The sequence below is a fragment of the Callorhinchus milii genome, unplaced genomic scaffold, assembly GCF_018977255.1.
Source record: "Callorhinchus milii isolate IMCB2004 unplaced genomic scaffold, IMCB_Cmil_1.0 Scaffold1, whole genome shotgun sequence".
Taxonomy (NCBI): Eukaryota; Metazoa; Chordata; class Chondrichthyes; order Chimaeriformes; family Callorhinchidae; genus Callorhinchus; species Callorhinchus milii.
This window is the reverse complement of record NW_024704742.1, coordinates 15,231,013-15,249,088: the sequence shown is the minus strand read 5'-3', so window position 1 is coordinate 15,249,088 and position 18,076 is coordinate 15,231,013. Positions and strand designations below refer to the sequence as shown.

Below are 18,076 nucleotides of genomic sequence, written 5' to 3'. Positions count from 1 at the left end.
GAAAGAGGCAGCTGGTTTGCACACAGCAATGTCCCACAAGCAGCCCTGAAGCGAATAATCAGTTTTGTTTTGAGGATTGTTATATTAAGAGGAAAGTGGGAATTGAAAACCTACCTTAACCTACCTTAACACCTATCTTTTTGACTGCACTTTTGGTAATTTAATTTTTCGCTCCCTCTTTGGCTGTTATCCCATTTATTTCTATCCCATTCCCACAGCTCAGACTCCCAATCAGCTGTGTGAAGTCCTTTGAGACTTCCACTTGACATGAAGGGTGCTATACAAATGTAAATTGTTGCTGTAGAGATACATTCAAGTACAGTATTATACAATCCCTACTTTCCTCTTGGAGTATTCCTCTCCAATATCCAGAATCCCTACAGCTTCCATCTTCATCCTCTTGAACAACTACACACAGTGGTTAGAGCACTCGCCTCGCAAAAGGGACCTGGGTTTGCTTCCCGGTAGGGCAAAACCTTGGGCAAGTTTACTTGCTCCACATGCCTGACAATAATCCCTCAAGAAAAAAAACAATAATAATTTGGTCACTCAATCCACGACTGTTTGTGGGACACTGCTGTGAGCAATTAGCTGCTGCGTTTCGCCCACAAATATACAGTCAATTCACTTTACAGTATATTCTGTGAAGTGCTTTGAGACATCCAGAAGATGTGAAAAACGCTATATCAAATGCAAAATTATTATCTCTTAATGTAGCTTCAGCTGTTTAAGGTTTGGGTAGCCAACACCTGTTACTCTCTGAGACCTTCTGTTAAGTGTTAGTTTTGGCGAGGAACAAAGGAGCAGTGTGAATTGAGCCACTTGTGAAGTGAGACACTATGGTTTCAACAAATAAAACATTACCTGCATGTAAATCTGGCAAGGGGACCTTCTGACTCTAAGGCAAGTGGTACAAACTGACAAATTGTTTGGTTGTAGTTTATATGTAGTATTTTTTGTACCACTGCGTTGCTTCCAGGTTTCTTTAGTTATCCTCAAATACTTTTTATGTGATTCTGAATCCTTGCTAGTTTTTTAATCTTATTCTTTAAAACAATTATTGGATCTGTTTTTTCTCTCCCTTCCTGAAGGTGTTTGACTTCCCCTTCTAACTGACGCATGATTCCTACTGTGGTAGGAGATACAAGAGTGGTATGCACCTACTAGCAATTTGCCCAAGTTCCTGTTATTTATATGTGAGCCTTGTCTATGAGTGTTGTGGGATATTTGACCGCAATAAGCAATTGGGCCTGACTTGAGTTTCATACAACTTCCAGATAACTGCACTTTCAACAAGGATTACTGGCTGATTTTTCCTTCTCTAACCCAAGATCCTGAGGCTGGTTTTAGACTCCCTTGTGCCCTCTCCCCCTGCTGCAATCGGAGATCCGAAAGCTCAGCACAGACCAGGTATTAAACCTGAGACTATCCCAGTCTGTATTACTCCAGAATAACCTCGTTGAGCCACCAAGGGAGGCGCTGGGTTGTTTCTGACATCCTTAAGCAGCCACTGGAGACTTAGTTGTGGTATTTTTCTCCTCTTCTGATAGGGATGTATTTCCTTTCTCCAATCCTTCCAAGTGCTATTAGAAACAGCTGGGCTATTTCAGCCACTGCTGGAGGTTATCCAAATACCTCACATAGCCCATTAGGCCAACACCAGACCTTTAATTCCGTTTTACTTTGAGTTATTCTGCATGTGTGTTTGCGTCCCTCTTTATCTCTTTCTGTCTTTGTCTCTTTATCAATCCTTTTGTGTTTTTCTTACTTTCCTATCGCTCCCAGTCCACTGTACAATCTTTCTTTTACAAAAATGCAACTTGGCTTCATGATCAAAGTGAGGGAACAAAACATTTTTTGACAGATGACTTTCAGGCATGCCTCTTATATTGTACGCTGCTTTGAAGTCAGTTCATCTTGTTTTATTGTACATGCACAAATGGAATTTGGTGAGATAGGTTATCTCGGTGCAGCGCACATAGACAAAATGTGTGTGAAGATGGATGGTGAAAATGTTCTGTTGTTTGCCATCATTTCAGTTACCTGACTTTTTATGTTCACGAAAGCAATGTTTTGGGGAGGGAGAGAAGCCTAGAGATGGAACCAGGAAAGTGTTTCACATCAAGCTGTTATATATCAGTAACATTCCTGGAGGCAGGCATAACACTTACATTTTAACCTTTGGTGTAACTTTTTAATGTGGATATCGTATAAAAACTGTTGGTTTCCTTGTATTTTCTTTTCAGTTTCATCCTTTCTATGAACTGCCTATGTTCCAGAGGACAGGCAAATGACCTGCTCCTAGGGCCCAACTAATCCACTTTAGCAACCAGATGTATAACAGCCAGGGTGACCCAACCTGAGTCTCGATGGGAATGCAACACTGAAAGCGGCATATCAAGCATCAGGAGTACCCCATGTGGGAATCACGATCGTGAACTCCTACCGTAATGTTACATGGCACAGTGGTTCAATGCTTGAACATGCCAACTACCCCCACCCCTTCGATACACACGTAGATGATTAAAGGATACAAAGATAAAAGATCTTTATTTTAAAGTATCAATACTTTAAAATAAAGTTATTACCTCATGTATATGTTTGGATCTACATGAAGTAAATCCAAACATCTACATGGATTTACGTTGATGCTCTAAGAGTTAAAGTTTTTCAAGATTCATAAATTCACAAGATAGTGAGTAGGGAATACAAAAGCTATAGAAATGGGTAAGTGAAGCCAGAGGAATTCCAACAGTTTTGAGATCCAGGGAACATGTTGGCAGTGCTCAGGACAAGATCAAACAGCTAAAAAGTGCACATTCGAACATTTTAGCAGGAGTTGATGCAACAAATACGAAGAGAACAGTTTTTTTTATTTCCAGTGTCTCTTCACTTTCATCGAAATATTCACTGAAGTGGAACTGATGGCACGCAACTTACCTTGGAAAAGATTTGTCTTCTGGCACACAGGATTAATTTCCTGCTTTGTGGGATATCTTGTGTACTTTTGATATTTGCCCTATTCTCATGTTTATTGCTTCTAACCCTTGATTTGGAACGTATTAGAATGGGACTTTCATTTTAACTGATAATATCTAAAATACTGCCTGCAGTCTAACTTGGTTAATACAAAGAGAAAGGAGTTTTGGCAAGCACTATCAAACGCACAAGGGAAGGGATGCTTTTGCTCATGTATTGAGTGACTGGTATGTTGATTCTATTTTAAACACATAAATTTAAGTTTGAAAGACAGAAACCTGCATTTTTATAGTCCTATCATCTTGAAATGCCTCAAAACATTTTACAATTGCTATCAAGTGTAGTAACAAGTTGTTTTGAAGAAAAACGCGACAGCCAGCAAGCTCCTATAAACAGCCATCAACGGACTAACCAATTAATCCTGTCATTGGGAGAATTTCCCTTCTCTTGTTCTAATAGTGTCAAGGGTTCTCTAATGTCCATCTGAAATGGCAGAGTTATAGAGCTGTACCTTGTTAGCACAGATCAAACTATTCAGAATGGAACTTTGATCCAGACTTACAAATGTTCAAGGGGAACCTTTCTTTACGCACAGTTTACCCAGTCCTTTGACCTACTTGTTTGATCAAAAAATGTTAAGACTATAGAAGAAAGTCTTTCTCTTTCCATGCTGTGCTGCCTTGATGTGCCGAGGCAGCAACAATTCCCGTCTCTTTGCTTTTCTTTGCTTCTCTGATGGTTATCTCTGTGGTTTGCAGGTGAGCGCCCCTACCAGTGTCCCTACTGTGACAAAGCCTTCAGCAAGAATGATGGATTAAAGATGCACATTCGAACACACACAAGGGTAAGAACTGCTCATCCTTTTAAGTGAGGAGAGAGATGGACGGTGGCTGAAGAATAGAAAACGCAGACTGTTTTTGAAACTAAAAAACTGCATGAATGTATTATACCAGCTACTTTATCTACAGAAAAGTTTTTGTAACACTGAATTTCTGGTTCCCTTTGAAATACTACAAACACCAAATACATGGCATTGAAGCAGCTGTTTAGTTTATTCATGTCATAAATTGCCAGCGCCTCAGCACCTCAGGCTCTGGCAACATCAATCTCCATGGTTGCACACTACAACTCACCAAGCCAGTCAGGAACCAAGTTCGACCCTCAACTGTCTTTTCTCCCCCACATTCAAGCCATGACCCACTCTGCCTTCCCTCAACTCCGTAACATCACCCGACTCCGCCACCAGCACACCCTCAGACCGCTGAAACTCTTGTTCATGCCTTCATCACCTTCAGGCTCAACTATGCAAACACCCTGCTTGTCGGCCTTCCCAACTCCTCCCTCCACAGGCTGCAGATAATCCAGAACTCTGCAGCCCGTGTTCTCTCCCGCACCAAACTCCGTGACCCCATCTCCCCCACTCGCCCGACTCCATTGGCCCCTTATCCTTCAGAGGATCCAGTTCAAGTCACTCCGCCTCGCCCCCTCCTTAGCCTCCTTCAAGTCCCGCCTCAAGACTATCCTCTTCAATCATGCCATCAGTCACCCCCCTTCCCCTCCCTTACCCCCCCCCCCCCCCGACCCCAGCTCGGGTCTGAAATGCTGTACTCTGTCCAGCGCCTTGGGACGTCCTCCTGACGTGAAAGGCGCTATCCAAATGTAATCTTGTTGTTGCTGTTGTTGTTTAAGTAGCTCATTGACCAGTTGAGCAATATGCTTTGCACGAGTTCATATTATTATTATTCGGAACTAATTAAACCACTTATGCATATTTCGGAAAGATGACAATTCATCGTTCAGTCTTAAAATTTGAGCTATTTCAAAACCCTCTGCCTGCTTTACACACCTGACTCAGTAAAAAGAGCTCCAAGGTTTTAGAAACCCTTTAACATGGCCACTGTGGTTTACACAGATTTAGGGTTAAAGGTGACATGTTTGTGCCACTGCCCTTTGTAAAGCATGTGCAAAGAGGGAACTATTGTTATGTAACTGCCAATGAAAAAGATTGGTTATTATTTAAACCATCAATAAATCATATTTACTTATTATTTACAAAATGATGGGAACCCATAACCAGGGCTAATAGAAAATTGTGGAAATAGTTGCCAAAAATTGCAGAAGCGCTACACTACAACAACAAAATTACATTTCTATAGCACCTTTCACATTGGGAGGATGACCCAAGGCATTGGACAATTAATGTTTCAGACCTGAGCTGGGATTTGGGATCGGGGAGGGTGGAGGGCAGGGGGGGAAGGAGGGTGACTGAAGGCACGGTTGAAGAGTTGAAGAGGAGGGTCTTGAGATAGGTCTTGAAGGAGGCAAGGGATGAGGTGAGGTGGAGTGTCTGAGGGATGGAATTCCAGAGGGTGGGGGCAGAGAGGCTGAAGGCCCGCCCGCCAATGGTGGGGAGTTTAAGGCGGGAGACGTGAAGCAGGCTGGAGCCCACTGAGCAGATGGAGTTGGCAGGTTGGTAGGGTGTTATAAGATCACAGAGGTAAGATGGAGGAAGACGATAGAGGGCTTTGAAAGTGAGGACCAGGATCTTGAACTGTATCCTCAGTGTGATGGGAACCCAGTGAAGTTGGGCGAGGATGGGGGTGATAGCGGAGCCTGGTGCAGGAGTGGACACGGGCTGCAGAGTTCTGGATGATCTGCAGCCTATGGAAGGAGGAGTTGGGGAGGTGACAAGCAAGGAGTTTGCATAGTCCAGCCTGAATGTTATGAATGTGTGTACAAGGGTCTCAGCGGCCTGCTGTGTGAGGCAGTGGCAGAGCTGAGCAATGTTGCGGAGGTGGGGGAAGGCGGAGCAGGTCATGGTACGGATGTTGGGTATGAAGGACAGTTGAGGGTCAAACATGACACTGAGGTTCCGTATTGGTTCTGTGAAATGTAGAGTGCATCTATGGTAGGAGATGCTGTCAGCGCTTGAGGTATGGAGGCGTTGACAGGAGCCAAGCAGGAGGTCTTGTTGATATTCAACTGCAGGAAGGTAGCTCTCATCCAGGACTTGATGTCCAACAGGCATTCTGTGAGGACAGCAGTGGTCCTGGAATCGAGGTTGGAGGCAGAGAGATAGAGTTGGGTGTCATTGACATACATGCAGAAGTTGACCCCATGTCTGCGGATGATATCACCAAGAGGGAGCATATACATATTGAAAAGGAGAGGTCCCTGAGGGACGCCACACGGATGGTGTGGGGGCTGGAGAAGAAACCCTTAGTGACGACAAAGTGGAGATGGTGGGAGAGGTAGGATTCAAACCAGGCAAGGGCAGGGCCACGAAGATTGAGCTGAGAGGAGAGGAGGTGTAGGAGGTTGGAATGGTCGACAATGTCGAAGGCAGCAGAGGGACGCGATGACTCATTCCAAGGCCTTGAAAAGGAATAGGAGATAATAATAATAATAATCCTTGCATTTGATATAGCGCTTTTCACGTCGGGAGGACGTCCCAAAGCGCTTCACAGAAGACACTGTAAAGTGAATTGACTGTATATTTGTGGGCGAACGCGGCAGCCAATTGCGCACAGCAATGTCCCACAAACAGTCGTAGATTGAAAATGACCAATTTATTATTGTTTTTGGTTTTGGAGGGATTATTATTAGGCGTGTGGAGTAAGGAAACTTGCCCAAGGTTTCGCCCTCCCTGGAATTGAACTCAGGTCTCTCGCTTGCAAAGCGAGTGCTCTAACCACTGAGCTACAGGACTCCACAAATAATAATCCTTGCATTTGATATAGCGCTTTTCACGTCATCTAGACGTCCCAAAACGCTTCACAGAATATACTGTAAAGTGAATTGACTGTATATTTGTGGGTGCGCACAGCAATGTCCCACAAACAGTCATGGATTGAAAATGACCAATTTTTTTTTATTATTGTTTTGCTTTTTGGAGGGATTATTATTAGGCGTGTGGAGATTGGAGATAGGGCAATAATTGGAGAATAGGGATAGGTCCAGGGAAGGTTTTTTGAGGATGGGAATGAAGACAGCTGATTTTAGGGGGATGGGTACAGTGCCAGTGGATAAGGATACATTAATCCGTGCATAATGTAAAATGGGTTTTTGTGACTTTTGAAAAATTCTGTCTGAAGTTTCTTACATGGTTATGCACTGGGGATTTGTTTTGATAAATAATTTCACTCCACTCTCTACCTACCCCCTTGGCTTAGCTGGTTACGGCCTCCTGCACATCCCTTGTCCCCTCTGCTCCACTATCTGCGGCTGTATTTTCAGCCACTACACCTCGAGACTCTGGAACTTTCTGCCTCACTCCCTCTGTCTTGCCCCTCCTTGCCCATCTTCAAATCACACCTGAAGATCTTCCTATTCGACCATGCCTGCATGACTTTCCTTCTCTCCCTGGCTTGGTGTCAAGCAAACCTATGAGGACTCTACTCCACATAACAAACATTTTTATTCAGTGAAAAGTATATTTTCACTGACCTCTAGTTATGTTATTTTTAAGGTTACTTTGTAATGCTCATCTAAAGGACATTGAGGCAGTAATAGGAAACAAGAGAAATGTTGGAAAGATGAAATAAAGGGAGAAATTGCTGGATGTCAAAAGTGGGCCATTCAGCCATTGAAAGAAAAATAGATTTTTGTTTCAGACACGACACTTCATCAAGAATGAGACAGAACATTCACCAAATTTTGAAATCACAATGAATGATTCTGTGCACTTCAGGTTTATTCAGTATTTATCTTTCAGGGCAGATGTTACCTTTCTAGAATGTTCAGTTACTGTCTTGTGTGTTGTCTGCCCTTTTCATGTTATGTTCTCTGGACAAACAACTAAGTCCTTGAAACAAATCACTGCACTTGCTGAACATCAAAGCTGAGATTTCTTGGTTTCCCTCTGTTGTCGTCTCTTTATCAATATCTACAGCAAGACTTGCTTCAACTATTGCATTGTTTCTTGTTTGCTGGGTCCTTGTATAGTTCGTTCATCAGTGGAGGTAACAAACAATGCAAGATGTCCCTACATAATGTACTGAACTGCCATTATATTTTGGTTCATCGCTTGTATTTTGCTATTGGAACATGTTTCAGTTTGGTTATTTTACATCCCAGTTTTGTATTTGTTTGTATTCTCTCTACTTGTGCCCTATGATCTTGTCGTATCGTCCGTTCCTTCATTGCCAGTGATACTACCATTGGAAGGGAATTTTTTTTGTCAGCTGGGTGTCTGACTCATGCAGAAACACATCACTGTGCTTAAGAATCTCTAAACCGATCTGAGATTTCCATGCATCCCACCTGCACGTGGAAATCCAAGAAATAGATTGTTAAAATGGGATGTGCTCCCACTCCCTGGAGGGAAGCATCCTTCTTACCTAATTCCAGAAAGTTTTTGGCGCAGGTTGGCAAGGCTTGGGGTTTCCAGAGCGTGCATTGGGGTATTGCTGGAATCTTAACAGCTCAAACCATATAGCTTGCCATTAATGATGCTGTCAGACAAGTTTTCCCGCTGCTTGTCCAGCTAGGACTCGTTAGACCTTTGGCTTGCAGGGTTAACCGTAGCTGAGTGGGATGACTCCTTGCCCCCAGTGACTGGTGGTCTGCCCTTCCTGCCCTGGAATACTCGGACCTGCCTGGTTCAGGAACCGAACTATCGAGATTGTCATAAAGTGCTGGCTCGATTTCGATATTCTGTTACCTGGCATGTCACCTAGGAGCCAATTCAGCTCCAAGGAGACCCCACTTACCTCTTGCCAAGGAGGATAGTCACTAGTTGGTTGTTCGACATCCGACAAGTGCAGATTTGAGCCCTAACTAGGTGGAACTCCCTACAACGTTCCCAGTGGGCAACGCATCTCAGTACTATAGGAGTATAGTAATAATAATAATAATAATAATCCTTGCATTTGATATAGTGCTTTTCACGTCGGGAGGACATCCCAAAGCACTTCACAGAACACACTGTAAAGTGAATTGACTGTATATTTGTGGGCGAACGCGGCAGCCAATTGCGCACAGCAATGGCCCACAAACAGTCGTAGAATTGAAAATGACCAATTTATTATTGTTTCTGGTTTTGGAGGGATTATTATTAGGTGTGTGGAGTAAGGAAACTTGCCCAAGGTTTCGCCCGGCCTGGAATTGAACTCAGGTCTCTCGCTTGCAAAGCGAGTGCACTAACCACTGAGCTACAGGACTCCGAATGGAAGATTAGAAGGGGTAGAGGCTCATGTGGAGTATGAATGCTGGCATGGATTAGTTGGGCCGAATTACTTGTTTCTGTCCTGTAAAGTTCTATTACTGTAATTCTATGTAATTTAGGCAGGTGGTAACACTTTTGCCTCTGAAAATCGTGAGTCAATCAGTTGTGAACTTATTCTTTAGGGCTGATAATTTAGCCCAGTACAGCACTGGGGAAAAGTGCTGCGTAGTTGAAGGTGCGGTGTTTCGGATGTGACGTTAAAACAAGATCCCATCTGCCTGTTAGGGTGGACGTTGAAGATCTATAATACTATATGTAAAGAGAAAGACGTTTCTCTCTCTGGCCTTTCCAAAGTGGTTGTCTACCTCATAACTGATTGTGGGTTCTTTCTGGCATGAATGGAAAAACAACTTAATGTTTCATCTGAGGGACACACTATGTAAACAGCTTAATAGACGCTGTGAATGTTAATCTCCTGCCACAATAATCAATATCATTACAAGAATTACTGAAGCTGCTGGTATGCAGTACTAACAGAAAAAGAAACTTCACGTCTTATCAGCCAAGGTTTGTTTCCTTGAAGTGAAAGGACAATGTCCTAATTCACTGCATCTCCCAGTCTCATGCATTCCATCAAGTACATTTCTCATTGTTAATCTCCTTGCATTTTCACAGACATTAATTATATCAAATGTTATGTTTCGCGCAAGTCTGATGTATTTATTGGTGCAACATGGTTCACTTCATGGCTGTTTGTGGAACATTGCTGTACGCAAATTGTCTGCCACCTTACAGAATACAGAGTCACAACACTTTACAGTAAATCCTGTGAAGTTCTTTGAGACATCACAACAACGTGATAGGCTCTACATTAAATGCAAAGATTATAATATTATAATTATTATTTGAGAATTTTATCAATTTTTGATTTTTATAAAACTTCCCTGGCTGTGAGCATAGCTGCACATTTTTATAACAATTTTTCAACAAACTCATCCTCTTAGCAAGGCAGGACGGCACAAGATAAATGATTTGTATTTGTAGTATTAGGGGTCATACCTTTGCCTCAGCTTGGATGATCTTGCAGCTTAAGGCTGAACTTCAAGACACAGAGAAAGAAATTCACTAGCATCCACCGATTACTGTAAACCTTTCTCAAAATCATAATACAAATATCCATAGTCGTATAGCTAAGTCTTTCACTGCAACAAAGGAGGCCAGAGCAAGAAATGGACATTAGTGTGTGGTTTACAAGAGAAACAATAAAAGAAATCAGATTACATTCTGTTGGCATTTTGTTCAAGCCTTTTAAAGCTTATTCACTGGTTGCTATGAAATCTGACCCCCATTAACTTTTGCCAGCTGTGTTCTGCGTGATGTGGTCCCTCTCCTCTGCGAGAGTTGTTACATTCTTCTTGTAGGCATGTTTGAAAGCAACACTAGTGTGCCACTGCCATTTTATGAGTCCCTGCTTCCTGCAAGGCTGAGAATATTAACTGTTAAAACAAAAGCACAATACATGACAGAGAGTCTTGTTCAACAGTTACTGCGATTTTCCATGCAATTTTTTTTGCAAAGGCAAAAAGGTGACTTCTTGACCTTAGAATTAATACATCCAGATTTTTGTGTTTTTTGTCAGGGAGTAAAGCAAGGATTGCAGTAAGAGATGAAAAAAGTATCAGGCGTTGCATTTTGACAACGCAGGGTCTGTGACTAGTGTTGGCACAGCTGGAGAGTTTAACAAGACTGTTTGTGGAGAGAATTGACCACTAGCCACACCGATCAGAACAGTTACATGACAACTACAGGGGGCTGCTTCTGCAAACAAATGTTCCTTTTGTCCTCTGCAGGCCTTTATTTACTTTTATTACTGATCTTCCTAATCTCAGCCAGAGCCCAATTTTTGTTACACTATAAAGGTTGAGCCTTGCACTATCAGGTACATCCTTTGATAATATTTGAGGTCCTAACCGGTAGTGTGTCAGTATCAAGGATCCTGCTGTATTGGGTTCTACTGTTACTGTTACTGGGGGAGGGAGGGCTGTGAATGAGCAGTTATTTTAGCTCTCAGTTTCAGCAGGCTCATAATCTGAGGCCAAGTTAGAGCAATGGACTCCCACTCACTGGGCAACTCACAAAGTTGCTGTTAAACTGCTATGCCATCAGGTTTCAGATAATCCCATTTTTTCCACTTGATTTGTCAGGGATTAGCTTCAAACCTCCACAATCAACAAATCCATGTTTTGCTCTCTCTCTAGCTCCATTATAGTCACTAGTTGCCACAGTTGTAACCCACCTTATAGTAGGAGGCATAAAAATTTGCAGCATAGACAGAGGCTATTTGGACAGTCATGCCTCTGCTGGCTTTTTGAAAGAGGTACTGACTTAGTCCAATTCTCCTCCCTTTCCTCCATATGTTTTACATTTCTCCTTTCCAGAAATTGACCTATTTCCCTCTTGGAAGCTAATATAGATTCTGTCTCAACCACAGTTCCAAGTGGGACTTTGCTTGCCCTTTTTATTAAGAGATGTTATTGAGGTTTTTAGCTTTAGGACCATTTCTCAACATTTACAAAATATAAACATAAGGTTCTGTTCTCTGCAAAAAATGGTATCCAATTCTTCTTTAGCTCACTATCAAGATCGCAAATTAAGGAGCTCAAGGAAGGGGTGTTTTAGATGCATCAAAGATCAAGGCTTTGATGAAAGGAAGCATTGCAGCTTCAGATCTTCTCTGAATGGCACCATGTGATTATAAAAGCAGAAGCCCAGATCATGAATGCATCAGTAATCCGCCAAGGAATCTCTTGTGTGTTTTGTGTGGCACTTTATATCCTGGCAAAATTCTTGCACCATCCTGTCAGTGAGCCGCAGTAATTTAGTTCATAAATTAATGATAAACTGATCAGTATAGAGTGGTGTAACAAATTGGAGACTGGTACCAAAGTGGGTTAGAAAGTAATCCTTTTATCTTTTGGATCTGCATTTAATTAAGTCCAGATTGTGAGAGGGACATTACAGGATTTAACTGTTGCTGAGTATCCAAACAAAAATATATTTGGGTGATCTTAATCCAATTTCTTTTGGAAAGTGAGATCTACAGCCCAAGAGGTTTGAAATTTCTTATGGACTTAGCCTGAAAATGTAAGACTTTGCAGAATTATGAAAAGTTCTCAGTCTTAATTTGAAATTTAATTTTCTGCAGTTTCAAGGCTAGGACCATGAGGGCCTCAGAACAAGTTGTTGTTGTTGGTGTTCTGGCTGCCACTAGGGAGCATAAGAGAGGTTCAGGTGAGAAAGGCCTTTCAGTCCATTTGACCTCATTACATCAGAATCCCCAGCGTATCGACCGCCTATTACAACATCAAGTTGTTTCTTACATGAATCCAGCATTTTGGCCTCAGCCACCCTTCCCGGTAATCTGTTCTAGACATTAATGATCCTTTAGGTAAAGAAATACTTACTCATGTCTGCCCTGAAATTGCAGCCCTAAATGTGTGTACTTTTGTTCTGCTGTCTCAATGCATCCATATTGGAAGGACTTCCCTTTGTGGATGCAATCACTTGCTTGAAGATACAAGCAGTGCACTGTGTTTGGTGTTGTAACAGAATAGAGGCATATGTAGGAATTATGATGAAAGTACTCTTGGTAATAATAATAATAATCCTTGCATTTGATATAGCGCTTTTCACGTCTTCGAGACGTCTCAAAGCGCTTCACAGAATATACTGTAATGTGAATTGACTGTATATTTGTGGGCAAATCACGGCAGCCAATTGTACACAGCAATCTCCCACAAACAGTCGTGGATTGAATTGACCAATTTACTATTATTTTTGTTTCTTGAGGGACTATTATCAGATGTGTGGAATAAGGAAACTTGCCCAAGGTTTCACCCTGCCGGGAACCGAACCCAGGCCTCTCGCTTGTGAGGCGAGTGCTCTAACCACTGAGCTACAGGATCCCACAGGACTTCAATAAAATAATCTGATAGGAATAGGAACATTTTTAGAAATGCAAACACAAATTATGGCATTTTAATATATCCGAGATAATTTATTCTTCTTTGTCCTTGCTTAAAATCAGCTCTTTAAATTGTTATGTTCCTAAAGCTTCCATTTCTGTTGTCTATTCCAAAACATAATTTGCTCATTATTCTTTACTTAACAAATCCTCACCTGTGCACTCACCCAAAACACTTGCAGCCAGATTTTAATGAATGCAAACAACAGAAAAAAGATCATGTACAATAATAAATTACATATAAAATGGCAAAAAGCAGATGGTCACAAGATGAATTACAGATGTGTATGGATTATCTTGATAGTTTGATGTCTGTACTGTTTGTGCACTCATGGCTCCAAACAACTCGGGACCACATCCAAGTCTATAATTCAGCTGTGACTGCCCACTGTTTTAAATGCATTAGAACATCATTGATGTAATCTCAAACAGAGGAAACATGACACAAAATTCCCAATAGTTTAAAAACAAAGTACAGAAAAGGGTCAGTAATAATAAAACCACAATTATTTCATTCAGACTATGATTGATTCTCATTTCCAATCAAGAAAACAATCCTAGTGAATCAATCAACACAACCTGCAGCGAATGTGCATCATCCTTTGTTTCTGTGGGCTGGCTGTTTCTTTTTCTATCAAATAAGTCCAATTTGCAATATTTAACCCTTTTGTTGTGTTTTGAAGTCAGTTCTGTTTTGCTTTAATAATATGCTCTTGATTTCTTCATCACTTATTTTATTCTATTCATATATATTTTTAAAAAACACAATTTTTCTCTTGATTCTTCTATAATTTTCTGCTGTTAGTATTTTTTCTTTTGTACATTTTTCTTGTTTCTTTTCTTGATCTTTAAGCACAGAGAAAGCCATTCAGTCCTTTATATCTGTGCTGATTCTTTGAAAGAGCAATGCATTCAATCCCGTTTACCTGACTTATAATTATTAATAATAATTTCTTGCATTTGATATAGCTCCTTACCACATCGCTGAGATGTCTCAAAGCACTTCACAGGATTTTACTCTGAAATGTATTGACTGTATTTATGGGCAAACTGAACTCACAACCTTTGACTCAGAGGCTAGAGTGCTACTAAGTGAGCCAGACTGATACCTGTGTTACTTCTTGTGTTCAGAGATTTTCCTCTTCGTGTAATGACTGTGTATTTGTAGGTGAATATGACAGTCAGTTTGCACCCAGCAACATCCCACACATATGAAGTAATGACCAATTCATCTGGAGGAGTGTTGACTAGGACATTCTAAGGAATACCATTCTCTTTTCGAATAGTACCATGGGATCTTTAAAGCCCACCTGAACAGACAGATAGGACCTTGGTTTAACATCTCATCCAAAGTACGGCACCTCCAACAATGTATTGCACTGGAGTCTAAGCCTACACCAGTGATGGCCAACCTGTGGAACAACACCAACAAGATTACATTTGTATATGCCGGAATTGGCCTGTAGGGCCATCAGGAAATAGCCCACGAACATTCGCACAAGTCTAGTTAAATATGTTTGATCTGTAATGTGTTTTCAGTTTTTTCTAGACTGAATATTTCTTGATTTATGGCATGAATTAAGAAATATTTAATCAATAAAATGTATTTTGTTGGCCGACCATAAAGGTTGGTCACTGGCCTAGACTATGATCTTAAATTCCTGAAGTGGGGACAGAACCCACAATCTCCTGACTCAGAGGCAAGAGTGCTACAAAGTAAGCCAGGCTGACTTAGACACCTGTTTTATTTCTTATATTCTTGTTTTTCTTTAATTCTTTCCAATCTGTTTTCCTATTTCCCATTGTTGAAATTCCTTGACGTTTCATTCTTTTCCAGTTATATTTCAGGTTTTCCATTTCTTCTCTCATCGTTTGTTTCTTCTAATCCTATTTGTTTCCTTTTTTTGTTCTGCATTGGGTTTGACAAGGAGAATTGTATCTGTAGTATTTGTGTGTAACTTACTATCAAAATATCGAGTCAAGGCTAAAACTTCACAATAACTAACCTCTTTGACCTGCGGTAATAAATTTAAGAACTAAAGCTAGAATTTTGTTTAAAAGTAAATTGTAATTCCAGCCCACATATATGTGTTGGTTTATTAAACTGGTCTAGGCTGGTGATACAGTACACCCCATCAGGGTGATCACATTACAACACAAGTTTCAAAATGCAATATTTATAATTTGATTTGAGTAATTATAAACAGACGAAAATAAGTCCACTCGCAAAGGAAATGCACTTTCTTTGGTACAACAATGGTCAAGAAGTACCAGAGATGTAGTCTGTTGAGGTACGATTATTTTCTACTACGTTATCAGTAAAGTCACGCAATCTGCTGACCAGAAAACAAATATCAAGGTCTCAGGTCGTCCAATATTCCAGCAAACATCGGTCTGCTTTATATTCCCCACCCAATCTGTCTCACCATCGGTAGGCAAAATTTCAGCTGTCCTGCCCATGCTCTCTGGATCTCATCGTGAAGTTCCTTCCATCTTGTCCCCTTGCTCCCCACGTTCAAAACCATGTCTTAAGACCTCTTTTTTCAACCACTTGCTCGGCCACCTTTTCTTTGCCCCTCAGTTCTTATCCCACTCCCCTCCCCACCACCCCCACCTGTGCTCTCATTTAGCTGTGTGAAGCACTTTATGATTCTTGGCATGAAAGGTGCAATGAATATAAATTGAAATTATATTCTCAAACACCAATTGTACAGGATGATAGCTGAGTAAAAATATCCATCAAAGCAAGAGATTTTACTTGTTCTGTATCAAATCAAGAGACAATATCTTAGCTTCACTGTCTAAGTCAGAGTGTATCTGTGATTGGAGTTTAATATTCTAATAGGTTCATAGATTCAAATTATGTTGAATCAAAAAGAAAATGGTGGACTCGTGCATTAAGGTATAATACAATAGTTGAAAATAAATAATTGATCCTTTGAACCAAATGTGAGAGAAGTGGGGGCATGCAACATTCAGAGTATCTGAGAAGGCAAAAATGATTCACTTAAATGTTCCCCAAAAGGTAATGTTTGAAGAGAGAAAAAAAATCAGTAAACCCAAAAAGTGAGAAAAAGGAGGCAGATAAGAAACAAGAACAACACCTTGCTATTGTTGGATGGGGGAAAGGAAAGGAAATAGATATTACAGTTTAACATTCCCTTTCAGAGTGCATGAAGTCATGAATGGCCCACTGCTTTCTATTGAAGTGCTCAGGAAGCTACCCTGCATGAAGAGTGCAATATAAATCCAAGTTGTTCTTATAAATCTTCAAAATGTCTTACCTACAGTCATGGAAATACTGTATATAGTGCTGTTTTCAGGACAATGACATTTCCTTTTACTTAGAAATGTTAAAAACGATCCACTTTAGGATCTGAACTGTCTTCTAAAAGGCAATATCAGTATATATAGATATCAGTTCAAAAAGATTTTTCCTATTAGAGTTAATATAAATTGGACAATGTGAATATATTTTAAAAATTAAACTTCTCTCCCTCTCTCCTCATTGACTTCTTTGTATGGTAGATTTGGAACCTTGGCAGAAGTGAGTCTGATCGTCTCATTCAAGTCTGAATAGAAGACAATTTGCATATGAGGTTTCTTGAGGAAATAGCCAACATATTTTAAGAAAATTAAACTGTCTCCCTCCACCCCCATTCTTAGCTTTCCTTTCTGGAGGTCACTTAGACATAAATGAGAGGTATTGTAACACTGTAATCTCATACAAGTTTACATGTACACGGCAGAAAAGTTTACGTTACGAAGTTCAGCTTACATTTATATTTTCAAATAGCTTTCCTGACAGATCCTTTCACTTCCGGAAGAAGATCCCAGTGGGCACGTCAATGTGATACATTTTGTTCACATTTTTATGCGATTTGTTTCCCGCTCTGTGATACTATACTCTGGTTTTGTCTGGAGCTATCAGATGCAATTATGCCACTTGGAGGTTGATGCCTCTGACAACCGGCCTCACAAAGAAACAGAACTCAATACTGTTCTCGACTTGATTGTATGATCCATGATTTAATCTCATTTTTATGGAAGTTGATTAAAAGAGTTTTATTTTGTCACCTATCTGTGAACACTGAAGTCACTTCAACAATTTTTAAAACCAAGGTCTTATATATATATATATATATATATATATATATACACACACACCAACACAGGAGGAGGGTTGCATTTTTGGGGGTGCCACTCTTCAGCATTAAACTGAGGTCCCATCTGCCTATTGAGGTGGAAGTTAAAGATCTCATGGCACTGTTTGAAAAGAGACAGGAGTTTCTTTCAGTGTCTGGGTCAACAATCCCTCAGATAAAATTGGTTATTCACTTCATGGATTCATTTGGTATATTACTTTGTGCAAATTGTCTGTCTGCCTGTCATGTTAGCCTACAAAATACACAGTTACTACACTTTACAATCATTTCCCAGAGTTTACTTAGACTTTTGCAATCAATTAATGTGCTTTGGGATGCCCTCCCGAATTGAAACGTGCTATATACTTGTAAATTGTATTGTATAAATCGTGTGCAACCCTTTGAGACATTTTGACAATGTAATAAGGTGCCATATCAAATACAAGAATTATTATTATTATAATCTGCAAATTATAATTCAGTTCATATAATATGCCTCTAAACATTGACTTTGGACCTCAATAAATGAACTCTTAGTGCTACATGGATGAGCTCTCTCAGTCAGGTACTGTTGCACTATTAATGGACCTGTCCAGTGGTAACAGCTCTCTATCTAATACTAGAAAATCAATTTAAATGGATCTGAGTCTGCAGCAGTGCAGAACATCAAGCAACACATTACAGTGTGCAAACTCTCCATCGCTGTTCTTGTAATTATGTTATTAATTTGCCACTTCACACAGCCAGTGGGCAATGTTAAGA

The 18,076-nt window shown here is 40.5% G+C and overlaps 1 protein-coding gene across 3 annotated transcripts in view; it reads left to right on the top strand.

Moving 5' to 3' along the window:
* prdm5 (PR domain containing 5) overlaps nucleotides 1–18,076 on the top strand; it is a 152,950-nt gene that overhangs the window by 128,327 nt on the left and 6,547 nt on the right. For all 3 annotated transcript variants that reach the window (XM_042341060.1, XM_007891490.2, XM_007891489.2), the window contains one exon: nucleotides 3,738–3,823. In XM_042341060.1, coding sequence (XP_042196994.1) covers nucleotides 3,738–3,823 — 86 coding nt within the window. The remainder of the gene's footprint in view (nucleotides 1–3,737; nucleotides 3,824–18,076) is intronic.